This window comes from Phocoena sinus, chromosome 8 (assembly GCF_008692025.1).
Source record: "Phocoena sinus isolate mPhoSin1 chromosome 8, mPhoSin1.pri, whole genome shotgun sequence".
Classification (NCBI taxonomy): domain Eukaryota; kingdom Metazoa; phylum Chordata; class Mammalia; order Artiodactyla; family Phocoenidae; genus Phocoena; species Phocoena sinus.
In genome coordinates this window covers 94,523,580-94,537,936 of record NC_045770.1, presented here as the reverse complement: position 1 = coordinate 94,537,936, position 14,357 = coordinate 94,523,580, and the positions used below count along the sequence as shown (strand labels likewise).

Here is a 14,357-nt window from a genome sequence, read left to right as displayed (position 1 = left end):
TCTAAGGTAGTAATAAAATTACAGAATGTGTCTGAGAAAACAAAGATCAGTAAAGTCAGACATTGAAGAGGTACAATTTGCTGTTATTTGACTTAAAATAAAATGGGTATGTGAATATATACATGTGTGTGTTTGACTATAAATCCATCAAATAAAGACTCGAAAAATACACAGTGTTTGATAACAGTGATTACCTCTCAGTAAGAGAGTAAAAAGAGGAGGATTTGAAAGCACACTTTTACATTTTACTCTTCGTACCCTTGCATATTGTTCCAATCTTGTACCAAGAAGGTATATGTGTATCATGCATAAGATTTTTAAAATCTGAGAGAGAAAAACAGATTCAAACAGCATAAAAGATGTATTTTCTGAGCTGACATTTGCTTCAGTCCTGGTCCTTGCATTTCCCTGAGTCAAGTAATTCTTAACTAATCACACCTAGGACTTTAGATTTCAGGGGAATCTTAGAAACAGTCTAATCTAGCCTGTTTTCTAATTTCTGAATAATCAGATGTGCAGCTCCTGCTAAAACCATTCTACACTCATGGTTCTTGCCTCCTCTGAATCCAGAAGCAAGGACAAAGGATAAGAAAAATTAACAAACAAATCTACTATCCTTACCCCACCCAGAAGACTACCTAGGCTTCAAAACGATATTTCTCCCATGGAAAGAGAAAAGAGGACTATATGATGATTCATTACTTGCTACAGGATTGCCTATAATCACTTACAAAAAACACATGCACAGGGAAAACGATTTAACCTTCCTGACCCTTAACACCTAAGTACCAGCAAGGACTTACACTCTCTGATTACTTGACACTTACCTGCAGAGAAATGAAACCCCTTTTAAACGTGTGCACTTGATAAAAATAAAATACTTCTCCCATACAGATACATATACCAAAATGCCAGCAAAAGTGAAATGTCCCAAACAGAAATAAGCCCTTCTCAAAACAAACCCAGAGGGGCTTCCCTGGTGGCGCAGTGGTTGAGAGTCCGCCTGCCGATGCAGGGGACACGGGTTCGTGCCCCGGTCAGGGAAGATCCCACATGCCGCAGAGCGGCTGGGCCCGTGAGCCATGGCCACTGAGCCTGTGTGTCCGGAGCCTGTGCTCCGCAACAGGAGAGGCCACAGCAGTGAGAGGCCCGCGTACCGGAAAAAAAAAAAAAAAAAAAACAGAACCGCAGGTGAAGACATTGCATTCCTAACAGCTCTTTCCCTTCCCTTCTCTATCCTCTAAAGTATTTCATTTTCCCAGAATAACCAAACACATAAAACAGCAGCCCACTCAGGAACACTGGGGCTGAGAGCCAAATCAGGGATCACCTTGTGTTTAGATGGTTTCTACAGAATTTGTGTGGCCTGACTGCCCTCTATCGTCCAAAATGGTTTCTACACCAAAGTTGAGGAATGGTCCTGGGGTGTGTCTTTTCCAGCGATAATTGTATTTCCAGATAGAAACTCAATACTGACTCTAGATAATCACTTAAAGCAAAGAGGGCTTAGATTTAATCTTCTGGGGAAAAGCAGTACTAAGTGTAGACTTTCATAAATGACAATGCTGGCCTCCCACAGCTGGCCTCACCTTTTTCAGTAACAATGATTTTTTAAGAGTTAAACATCAACTGTAATAAAGTTAGTTATAAATGAGTTCATATATGAACTTACAATAATCCTCTACCTTGAGTATTGCCCCGGACCCACATGTTGGGCCCATACTTTCTGCTCTCTTCAGAGCCTTGAACCCAGTGACAGGAGAGGAACCTTAAGCGGCACCTCCCTCCTGAGTTTTCCAGGAAGTGGTGCAGTCAATGCACAAAAGGGCCAATACACAGTAAGCGAGCTCCAACTGCAGTCGTGACGTCATGGCCGCCCCACACGGGATCTGGCTGTCCGGAAGTGTTATTAGGAAGGAAGGAAAGAAGCCCACTGACTGAAACAACAGAGACTAAATGGTACTCAGAGTACCCTCATTCCCTGGATGTTACAGGCTCCAATTACACAGCCACGCTCTCTCCCCTCAGTTGCTGCGACTCTACTTCTGGAAAATGCTCCCAAATGCAGAGAAAGCTGACACAAGCCAGTGAGGAACCAGGCCCTGTGGGGGCTGGAGGAGAGGTTACGCTCAGGAGAGCACAACCCAGACTAGGAAGACAAGACAAACTTTTAAGATGCCCCGCTGGAACCTAAGCTCCAACTGGTTTCCAACAGACTTAGGCAGGTCTGATGCTTCTAGGTCTTGAGGAGGAAAAGGGCTAGGACAATTCTCCACTTTAACAAACAATTCTGGTTACAAAGTACGTCCCAGTGGGTTGAGAAATACGATTTCTCATGAACGAAAGGGTCTTGCATTTACTTAATCCTCAGAACCCTAACACGGGGACAGCCCCAAATACACCTACCTGTCTCTGGGGACATCCAGGGCCGTGTTATAATCTGGGGGACCTCCAGGCAACATGTTGAACAAGAGGTGATTGGTTCCTCGATCCCACCTGTTAAGAAATTAAACATGTAGGAGAATTCACACATCAACTATGAAGAAACAAAGACAAGTCAGCTTCTGGATGACAAGTAGTCTCCCCAACCCATAATAGGGCCTCTTCTCAGGAGTGCCTGGAGATCCCAACAGTGCATCAGGCACTGGCCTGGCTCCTTGAAAGTAAAGCTGGGGGATGTACACTCCAAGCTTGTCCACTACAGATCTGCTTATGCTAATGAAAACCTGAACGCTACCTGAGTGTTCACCATTTGGTTACAGAAACAAAAAATAAATAAACAGAAGGCCGGTTAAATACATTAGGGAACATGTACAAAATGGAATACTATACAGCCCTTAAAGTCATGTAGAACCGACAGATGAAGATGAAATTATCTGGAAATACATTCATGATAAATGAAGGGAAAAAGGCAGTAAGAGAACGTGTTTTGCTGTGTGATCCCATTCTGAACAAAAATGTTATATACACATGCATATGCATATATACTTTATACAAAAACGTATACATACATGCCTATGTTTTATACAAAAATGACTGAAAAGTAACAGCAAAATATTAATGATTATCTCTTAGAGGCAGGCTTATGGAATGAACCTTACTTTCTTCTTTTTGCTTACCTGTATTTTCAGACTTTTTATAGTGAATGTACATTATGTGAGTTATAAAGAAGGGAAAAAAGTGCTTAAATTTAAAAGGAAAAGCATGGGAAGCATCCTTAGCTTCTAAACGTTAAGAGGCTGGGAACCCACAGCAGTGGCACAGGAGGGTGGTACAGAGGCCAGGTGCCCAAAGCACCGGTCCTCCTACAAGTCAGTCGCTCATCCACTCACTCCCATATGAGATAAGAGACAAGCAGGCAGCCGGACACCAGCTCAAGAGAACCACTGGCTCTGTCCCTCCTTCCCTCTAGTTCCTGGAAGACCTGCCGTGATACCTGGAGAGCTGGGCCAGCGCCTGCGCCGTCTCCTTCACGCGGAGCGCGTTCTGGTTGAGCAGGTCGATGGACGGGATGAACAGGCAGGCCCGGGCGATGTCCTCGGTGTAGTAGTCGCTGTCTGCGACGGCCGTGAGCAGCTCGTTGTACTCCTGGGAGATGGTGCTGCTCACTGGGACACCCGCATCATCCACATACTTTTTCAGAGAGTAAATGTACACCTTGATCTTGTTCTTGGGGTTGAAGCCACAGCGGTAGACGTCGAAACATGTGTGCATTCTGCAGCTGAGGTCGCCACGCTCGGGGACGGGGCTGTCGGCCGGCAGCCTGACCACCGGCACGTCGCGGATGCTGCGCTTCTGCACGCTCCAGTCGCTCGAGGACTCGATGGAGTGCGGCCAGAACTGAAACATGCCCGTGGCGATGAGACCCAACAGGACGATGGAGAAGAGGGTGATGTAGTAGATGCGGTGCTTGGTCTTCATTCTCGGGATGAGGGCAGGACCCCGGATGTTGTACTTGACCGAGGCACACATAATGACCCAGAGAGCCTCTTCCTCACACTCCTGGTTACCAGGGGAGAAGAGAGAAGAGTGAAGTTTTTAGGGTGGCAGATGACACCTGAAAGGACTGTTCAACTTTGAATCTACCTCTTTTCCTTAAGTGGTCTGATGAAATAATGAAAAGGGATTTTTGACCTGTCTTATAAATAAATAAATGTGTACATATGAGAATATGATGTATTTAATATTACATACTTAATATACATACTGTTAACTTAATGTAAAAATATTACTATATTCTATAGATATATATTCTCTGAAAGCATACGCTGGTAAATGCGTGGGACCTAGGAAGAGGGGTACTGACCAAGGAAGAAAAGTCAAAAGTGCAACAGCTGAAGACAGTTGCTTTACTTTGCTTTCAAATACTTGCCTAACATAAACTGATGCTTCATCTGGACAAACTGAGGTCTCGTTCATTGTACTAAAGCCTGTTTTCATTCATTCATTCAACCCTCATAGAGGACCTAAACAAAGAAGAAAGTGAAAACCTACCTTAGAGGAATTTATATGCTAATGAGACACAAAACAGTAACAAAATGCGGAATGTAAAAACACCACTAAGAAAATATCAAGAAGAGGCCAAGGGGTATTAGAGAAGATTAATCTTTAAATAAAATATATACTGATGTTTTATAATAAAGGGATAGTTGACACATTTAGATGGAAGGGAGAAATGAAGAAACAGGGAAGGAGGAAAGGAGAGGTGGAGGGAGGAAAAGAAAGGCCAATGAGGTAGATCCACTTCTAAAGATTGATGCCAACAATTCTTCCCACTGGTGAAGGTGCACGCCACTCGTCCAACCAAAAGGTGGAATCTCTTTCCCTTCCCCCTGAATTCGGGCTAGCCTTGTGACCTGTTTGACCAAAACAACGTGGCCAAAGTGAGATTCTGGGGCTTCTGAGTCCAAGACTTAAGAGACCCTGTAGCCGATGGAAGCCAGCCGCCACGTTATAAGGAAGCTGAGCTCCCAGCTTAGGGCAACCTCAGGAAGACCCCAGGGGAAACTATGTGAAGCAAACATGAACCAGCCCCGCCAAGCTCTGTAGAGATGGCAGAATCCTGAGCAAATACATGATGGCTGTTGCTGTGGCTGTCTGTAAGTTTTGAGGTGGTTTGTTACGTAGCAATAGATAAAGAGCCAATAAGCATCATTGACAGATACAAAGAAAATCCTTAGTCCTCAGCTGAAAATGCAGAGTCCCCCTGTAGAGCACAAATTAAGATCCTTACCGAACAAGCCCGACACCTGATGCCTAGCTACCGTGTGGGGAGCGTAAAGCCTTGAGTGTGACTGCATCATCTGGCACAGACAGGTTACTGCAACAAGAGACTTTAGGACTTCAGCATTCCACATGTCAAAATCCAGATCTTCAAAATGGCCTCATTCGGAAAAGCTATTAATATAAAGGGAAATAACTGAAAAGCTCATAGAGGTCTATCTTAAGGTTTATCAACCATTTGCACTATAGCTAAACGGAGTTCTCCCCAATCATGCCCACACTGTAAGACTGCTTCCTTCCTAGCCAGCAGGGTCTCGTCAAGCCTTGAATGTTGCAATCATTATCAGCTTTTTGGGTAAAATGTGCTGAATCATGAATGATTTCAACTTGTATCTCTCTGAGACCATGATCTGGAACATATCAAGAAATGTGCTCGTGGGCTTCCCTGGTGGCGCACTGGTTGAGAGTCCGCCTGCCGATGCAGGGGACACGGGTTCGTGCCCCGGTCCAGGAAGATCCCACATGCCGCGGAGCGGCTGGGCCCGTGAGCCATGGCCGCTGAGCCTGAGCGTCCAGAGCCCGTGCTCCGCAACGGGAGAGGCCACAACGGTGAGAGGCCCGCGTACCACCAAAAAAAAAACAAAAAAAGAAATGTGCTTGTCATGGACTAATATATGAAAGTTCATACATTTTAAGCTTAAAGATGATCATCTTTGGGGTATATACATTAGCCATTCAATATATACTAATGGATTCCATGACAGAAATGCAGGCACAAGAGCTATTTCACTTTTTCTGTCATTCTAACGATGAACAGGATGTTCCTAGCCTGCCCCCAACCCCTACTTACCACCAGGCCCACCCTATCGTTTTCCTTCTCTCCACGTATCTCTCCTGGAGCTAGAAAAGAGGTCTTGGGACAAATGCACGCAAGGAGCTGCACTCTCCATATACCACATGCCAGAACTGCCCAACAGGCTCTCAAGGTGTATCTATATCCTGAATCAGTGGTTCGCAAACACCCAAATGCTAAGAATCACACAGGGAGAGCTTGTTAAAACACAGAGTCCTTGGCCCCAGCACTGGAGGGTTGTATTAGTAGGTCTAAAATAAGGTCAAAGAATCTACCGATTTAGCAAGCCCCTTGCATGTTTATTTTATGCAGCTAGGTTTGAAATCTTCACTAATGTTAGACAAACTACCATTTAACATAGTAGCTTTTTTCTTTTTAAATTTATTTTATTTATTTATTTTTGGCTGTGTTGGGTCTTTGTTGCTGCATGCGGACTTTATCCAGTTGCGGCGAGCAGTGGCTACTTTTCGTTGCAGTGCGGTGGCTTCTCTTGTTGCGGAGCACGGGCTCTAGGCGTGTGGGCTTCACTAGTGTGGCACACAGGCTCAGTAGTTGTGGCACACGGGATTAGTTGTTCCACAGCATGTGCCATCTTCCCAGACCAGGGCTCGAACCTGTGTCCCCTGCACTGGCAGGCGGATTCTTAACCACTGCGCCACCAGGACACAGTAGCTTTTAAAACTTTTTTTAAACTAAAACCTATAAGACAACATTTTATATTATGACCCAATACAGACATAGATGTGTATGTATAATATCTGAAATAAAACAAATATTTCACAAAACACTATTTTCACAAAACAATGTTTAACCTTAGTACATAGTATTAGCCACAGAACATGTGATGAACACTGTGTTCTTCTATTATCCTATTGCTTCTTAAAAATACTGGCCATAACCTACTAGAGCAATAATCCACAAAGGTAGTATCCACATATGACCTTTACAATTTTCATGAGCTCCAGATTATAAAAAAAGACATTACCACAACAAAATAAATTCAAAGATAATAGAAGGAATTAAGTAATAAATAAAAGCACAGAAATTAATTAATTGAAACCCAAATAGGATCAACAAAGCTAAACTTTTTTTAAAAAAGACTAAAGAAATTGACATTTGGGCTTCCCTGGTGGCACAGTGGTTGAGAATCTGCCTGCTAATGCAGGGGACACGGGTTCGAGCCCTGGTCTGGGAGGATCCCACATGCCGCGGAGCAACTAGGCCCGTGAGCCACAACTACTGAGCCTACGCGTCTGGAGCCTGTGCTCCGCAACAAGAGAGGCCACGATAGTGAGAGGCCCGCGCACCGCGATGAAGAGTGGCCCCCACTTGCCGCAACTAGAGAAAGCCCTCACACAGAAACGAAGACCCAACGCAGCCATAAATAAATAAATAAACTCCTACCCCCAATATCTTCTTAAAAAAAAAGAAATTGACATTTGACATAATTCTGGTAAGAGTAATCAAGTTAAAGAGAAAATAAAGCACAAATAAATACTAGAATGAAAAGGGGCCCATAACTCTAAATACTGCATGTATTTAAAAGATGAGATGGTATCAATGAACTTATATCAAAATATTTGAAAATTTAAATGAAATGGAGAAATTCTTTAAAAAAATATACCTTATTAAAACAGTCTCAAGGAGAAACAGCAAACCTGGAAAGCTCTAGAACATTAAAGAAACTGAATCAAAAGTTTAAAAAATCTTCCTATAAAGAAAATTCCAGATCCAAAAGATTTTCCAAGTTCTACCAAACAGTCAAGAAACAATAATTCCAATTTTACACAAAGTTCGGTAAAAAGAAGAAACATTTCCTGACCTACTTTAGGAGGCTAGTATAACACTAATACCAAAAATCTTAGACCAGTGATTCTCAAAATACAGTCTGGGGGCTCCAGGGGGTCCCCAAGACCCTTTCAAAGGATCTGAACTATTTTTATAATAACGCTGACATTATTTTTTCACCTTCCATTTGCCAGAAGCTACGTGATGTGTGATAACGCAAAGACTGAAGGCAGAAGTAGACACAAAAATCCAGCTGTCAAGCTCTTCCAAACATAATGAAATATATCAACCCACAGATTCAAGATGCTCAACTCCAAGTACAATATATACAAAAAAAACCAAAAACAAGACAAAAACCAACGAGATATGCCAAAGTAAAACCATTAAAAAGAAAGCCAAGGAAAAATATTAAAAGCAGCCAGAGGGGAGGAAATCTATTCAAGCAGATTAAAGAGCTATACGTAACAGGCAAAACTGTAAGATATTTAGAACACAAGAGAGAATACCTGTGAACTCCAGGCAGAGGATGATTTCCAAAATGAAACGCAAATCACAAAAAGATAAAATAATAAATTCAGTGTTACAATTAGGAATTTCTATTCATCAAAAGGCATCGTAAGGAAGTAAAAAGACAGGCTATAAACTAGAAGATATTTGCAATACAGGTAACCAATAAGGACTAACTAGCAACCAGAATAAAGAGCTCCTACAAAGTAATAAGAAAAAAACAGAAAAGCCAAAACAAACAAACAACAGAAAACTAAAGACTTTAACAAGAATGTCACAGAAGAGGTCACAAAATGGCACATAAACATCTGAAAAGATGTTTAGTCTAATTAATGGACAGGAAAAGTATGGCAATAAAACAGCAAGACATCTTCTACCCACCAGCATGGCAGAATGTCAGCATCAAACACCACCAAATGCTGGTGGTGACCTGGAGCCACAGGAACTCCAAGAGTAGGAGCATGACCTGGCTCCACAGTCCCAAGGGGGCATCAGGAGGGCTGGAAAGAAGAGAGGCTGACACCCACTATGTTAGAGTCCTAGGCATCACATTTTGCTTCGTACCTGTCACAGTTTGAGTCCCCCCATAATTAACCCCCCAAAAAGAACCAGAGATGAGGATGGGGGTGCAGGCAGTTTTACTTGGGAGCTAGAGAACAGAGCAAGAAGAGAGACAGGGAACCAGGGAAAGCCAGTAGGAGTGTGTTATTAAGCTGGGTAACAGGGGCTCTTTAGGAACCCTCTGAAGAACCATGCAAACTACACCATGTCCCTCAGAAGGAGGAGAGGCCAGGTCATTTATCTGCAAACTCCTATCCACCATTGCTTGCAGGTTGCCTGGTATTATTATCAGCTCTGACCCTGTACTTAACAGCCCTCAGAAGGTCTGGATATTCTCCTTTCCTTGATGTACCACAAGTCTGATAAAGACCTACAGTTCCCTTGAGGAAGGACTCGGGAAACATCTGTCTATACTTTCAGGGATATTGCAAAGTTCTTCTTCAAAGAGATCCAGCCTCCCCCTCAATCCACGGGACACGGGTCTGAGAGCTGGCTCACATCCGAAAACTGGGGATAGTGATCCTTCCACTGCAGCAGCTGGCCTCAGCCTTCTACTTGTCACCTGTTAACTTTGTTTTTTTCTGGTTATACCGTGAAACAATACCCTAGTTGGCTGCCCATCTATACCCTCTATAGGAATGCCAGGCTCTCTTAGCATCACAGTGGGTCCAGACACACTGGTTTCGAGTCAAGCCTCACCGCCTGTTATGGATATTGTGTCTGCCTTGCCTCTGATGGTTAGTGCCACCACCTGGCTTCTGCCCCTTCAGAATCCTATCATCCTCATTGATACTTGGGAACCCAGCTCCATGGTCAAATCTCATAAGGTCAATCCTGGCCTATGGAGGAGAATCAATGCTGAGCTTCTCAAACGTGCTGGTCCCCTCCCTGCAGTTCCACATTACCAGAGGGAAGGGAGAACGCCCTCCTGGGAACATGGGCAGGAAATGCACCTCTGGCCTCAAGTAATAAATCTATTTCAAATCTCCACCTCCCTGAACCTTCTGACCCCCACCTTAATATTCTGCCAACACAGCTCTGGCACCTTTACCTCATTTACTCCAGACTAGGGTTTCTCAAGCTCAGAACCAGTGACATTTTGGGCCAAACGATTCTTTTCTGTGGGGAGCTGTTCTGTACAATGCAGAACGTTTAGTAGCATCCCTGGTCTCTAATCAAGAGAAGCCAGAAGCAACCCCTAGTTGTGACAACTAAAAATACATCCAGACATTGCCAAATACCCCCTGGAGAGGCAAACTGGCCCTCAGTTGAGAACCAATGCTATGACAGTCATATCCAAGGTTCCAGGAGCCTGCCCAGCAGCACATCAGGACCAGCTTGTCTCTTCCTGAATCAGGAGAGAATCCTCCCAAGAGTCACTCCCACTTGGCTTCACAGTCCACCGCTACCCCACTTTTGGTCTGACACCCTCAAGATTCATTCCCGTGTGTCCCTCCAGTTCCTGCTGGTCCACACGAGCCAGGTCCTGCAGCTCTTCCAGGACAACAGCTATCACCCCAGCAGCAGGGGCTGTACTTCCCCACTTAGGCAGTGCTGAGATCTGAGGGCAGGGGACGGGCAATGTTGACGAGGAGAAGCACTACCTTGCAAAGTGTCCACCTCCAGGGAAGGCTCTGCATAGTGTCAGGTGAGGAGTGCTTCTTCTCAGCAATGGAGAGAGAGACTTCTGCTGGCCCAGAGGATCTAGGAAATCTGGGAGTTCAGTCCTCAGCGCCTCCACCCAAAATCTCCATCCTAAGACTCACGGTCCCACTTCTTCCCTATCATGGCCCTGACTTCAGCAGAAGCAGCCTGTCAAGGCCGTGCACTCAGCTTCCTTTGCAGTTCAGCCATAAGTACGATTAAATTCTGGGCCTGATTTTCAACACGGTCTGCCTTCCAGCTGCAGGAAACGCTGCCATGGAGTTCTATCTTTCACAACGCGTCCCGAGTTGACATCTGGCTGATCTGAGCCTGATCGCACCTAAGGCCTCTAAGGGGATAACAAGAGCCAACCAATTCCACCAGCGTCATCATGACCACGGTCCACACACTGCTCGAGCGCTAGAGTTCCTGTGCCAGCCAATGCTTTCCTTTCTACCCGAACCTCATCCCAACCCTCCACTGGTCAGCCTGACTACTCAGTGACGCTAGAGGGCACCAGGGGTTATCAACGCCTCACCTACCCCCAGCAAAGGGGTCCTGGTTGCCACCTGAGGGTGAGCGAGTCCAGTCTCACAACGCTATTCTCAGGACCTGCTTTCTAGAGCCACTTCCAGTACCAACCGCCTTAGTTTATGTTCTGCCAAACTAAAAATGGCTTGGGTGCAAGTAGCTTGCAGAAGACGAATCCAGAAAGCCAGAGGGAGGGAGTAAGGAGAGGAGCTGAAGAACGGAAAGCCATGAGGGTGCATTACCTTGCTGGCTGCCATACTGAGCTGGGCAGATGGGGCTCAACCCTTCTAGGGTCCCTCCGAAAAACGCACCTGAGAACTGTCGCTTTCCAAGGACATTTATCCACCGAAGCCTATCCATCCCGCGCCTCCCCCACCCCCACCCCCCACCTGAGGGCTGTTCCCAGGGATATAAACTCACATTTCTGAGGTTTGCCTACAGTGGCTAAGTGAGCGTCCACAAGTCTGTGCCGAACAGCTGAGAGAGATGGCGAGCACTTGAGGCGGAATAAAAACTCTTAATAAAAAAAGAAATGAGGGGAAAAGCCCTAAGTGAAAAAGAAACCAGCCCCCAACTAAGTCGAGCTTTAGAGACTGAGAACTCTCGGTGAACATCCTTGTACCTTTTACAGGCTTCATTACAGCACTTGCCAGATTGTAGTAATTGGTTATGTAATTGCAAGTCTCTCTTCTACTGGTCGTCATTTTCTTGTAATCAGTTTTTCATCTCTGCTCAGTATTCCCAGCATCTAATATCATGTCTAGAACACATTCCATGTAAACATAAATGTTTGTTGAATGAAGGAGTGTCTCTATACTTCCCAGTTCCATCAGCATACACACTGTTCAAGGCCCAAGTTTTGAGTTATTATATGGTGATGAACTCTGATCAGTTTCTTTCTTGAATTAGAGTTTCCAAGGGGGGGGGGGGCGGAAATAGACAGGTAATTTCACAGATGGAATCTTCTGTACCTACCCTTGACCACCCTCTTCTCCCCAACACTGAGCTTCCCCAAGAGGACAAACCAAAAGGAATCTTCTATTAATGAATGTTTTTCCATATAATACCACAACCTGGGTCAAAATAAGAATTTCACAACAAGCCCTACAAACTTTAGCCTCCTCAAAGCACATCAAATCTGTCCCTGCAAAACACTGGAATCATCCGGCTAGATGTCAGGCACTGAATCACTGGAAAAATCTTTCACCCTCACTCTACTGTCAAGATGAGATGCATTTTCTGTTCCTGGAATTAGTTATTCCTAAATCTTGCCTGAATAACCTTTCCTTAGTGCTTCAGGCTGTCCAATCCACTTAGTCCAAGGTTTTCAGTCCCAAACTCTCATCTTCTTAACCTTTTTACAGAAGCCCTCACAGATGAACTCTTGGGGCCGCTGCTACCCTGGAACTTAACTCACCTGTTCCTGAAAACAAAGGAACCAAATATTAACCGAAGCAGGAAAATCTGCAATTCACTGCCTTACCTGATAGGATCCTTTACAATTAAAGTTATGTTATAGCGAACCACCCCTAAAGATGATTCCAAATTTAAAAAACAAAAACCTGTGCCCCTTTGTGCGAATTATACTATAATTAACACAACGCATATAACTAAGGAACTACTGACAATAACTAAACTTTACTGCAGACCCACTACATGCCAGGATCTGTTTTAAGCACTCTGCGTTAACCTAATCTTCCTAACAGTGCCCTGTGACAATCTATGATTACCCCCATTTTACAGACAGGGAAAGTAACAAGGAAGGCGAAGCAATTTGCCCAATGTCACACAACTAGAAAATGCCAATGCTAGGATCTGGAGAATGGCAGCCTGGCTCCAGAGCCTGCACTCTCTAACCCCCATGTGAAGCTGCCTCCCCTAATTACCCTTAAAAGCCTGAATTAGATACACCTTTTTCAGTCCTCAATTAACCAGCATAATTTGACAGACGCAAATCTATCCATTTACACCAGCATTTGCAACCAGATGGCTGAAGTCAGCGGCAGTGAGGAGTGATAGAAATTGAGTCATGTATTTTATTACTGTAAATAGCCTTTGAGCTCTGAAATTTACAAACTAAGTCCCGTTTAAGTCCTCAGGGCACTCAATTGACTTAGAAGAAGAATTTAAATGGACGTATTTCTATTTCAAGACATCTTCAGACAGATAAATCAAGGACCCTTCTAGATTAGCACTTCCCAATAAGTTACACCAAGTAATTTTAACCTCAAAACTGTATACATAGATCTGGTTCCCGCCGCCAGTAAGTAAAACTCCAAGTGCCTCTGAGCTTCAAGTAGATGCCTAGAGCCCGGACACCGCTGGCCACCCTCTTCACCAGAGCATCCGGTCCTGCCCAGGGCATCTGGTACCGCACGGGACGCCACTGGCCAAGGCAGAGCCCAGAGCTGAAAAATCCCAGCGGGAGAAAGCAGATCCCTGTGGCTCGCGGGAAGGAGCTGGCGGCAGAGAGAGGTCACGGCAGAGGGTGGGGCCTTCGGAAAAGGAAGCCACAGGATCCCGGGAAAAAGGAAAGGTGCGGACGGGGAATAGAAGTGGGCAAGGAAACAGGTGGGAAACCAAAGTGCTAGGCGGGTCGGGTGACGAAGGAGAAGGCGGGGAGGAAATCAAAGCGCACCCAAAGCGGGAATTCACCGGGAGTGGCGCCGGCCTCTTGCAGCCCTCGGACCTCCCCCGCGGTCCGCGCTTCCCCGGCGATACGGCCCCGACTCCGCCGCGGCCCGGGGAGGCCCGAGCCCTCACCGGGGGCCCGCCCGGCCCTTCCGCGCCGCGCTTACCTCGGCCACGGTTGCCTCCTGCTCGGGCCCGCGCTCGGTCACCGGCTCATGCCGCGGGGCACTGGCCACAGCCGCATGGGTGGGATCGCTCGAAGCTGCTGGTCGCCACCGCCTGCGCCGGGTCTGCGGTAGCTACCGGGGAGCACTGGGCCGGCTGGGCTCGGCGGCCTGACACCCAGCTCACTGCGCATGCGCGAGCGGCCCCTGCCCGCGCCCCCTGCTGGACAGGAGGAGTCAAGGCACCGCTTAGGGTTTCTTCCAGGTAGGCGGGCGAAACTCAGGCTCCACAGTGAAATCCATAGACACGCAGCCTCGTTCGTAATTAAAGAAATTAATTAAAGAAATTAATTAAAGTTAAGCCCCATGCTTAACTTACAAAACTGTTTATAAAACTGACAAAAATGTAAACGTTTTAGTATAATCGGTATTCATGTGCGTGCAACATTCGTGAA

General features: G+C 45.6%; 1 protein-coding gene across 6 annotated transcripts in view; it reads right to left on the bottom strand.

The window, feature by feature from the left end:
* Positions 1-14,098, bottom strand: part of EXT2 (exostosin glycosyltransferase 2) — a 134,872-nt gene extending 120,774 nt beyond the window's left edge. For 3 of the 6 annotated variants that reach the window (XM_032640912.1, XM_032640917.1, XM_032640916.1), the window contains exons 1-3: positions 13,906-14,090; positions 3,437-4,002; positions 2,407-2,496 (exon numbers count right to left, since the gene is read on the bottom strand). In XM_032640912.1, coding sequence (XP_032496803.1) covers positions 2,407-2,496; positions 3,437-3,972 — 626 coding nt within the window. In that variant the 5' untranslated portion in view covers positions 3,973-4,002; positions 13,906-14,090. Of the gene's footprint in view, positions 1-2,406; positions 2,497-3,436; positions 4,003-4,372; positions 4,467-5,233; positions 5,398-13,905 lie in introns of all 6 variants that reach the window. The other 3 variants (XM_032640913.1, XM_032640915.1, XM_032640914.1) reach the window with 3 other exon arrangements.
* Positions 14,099-14,357: the final 259 nt, after the last annotated feature.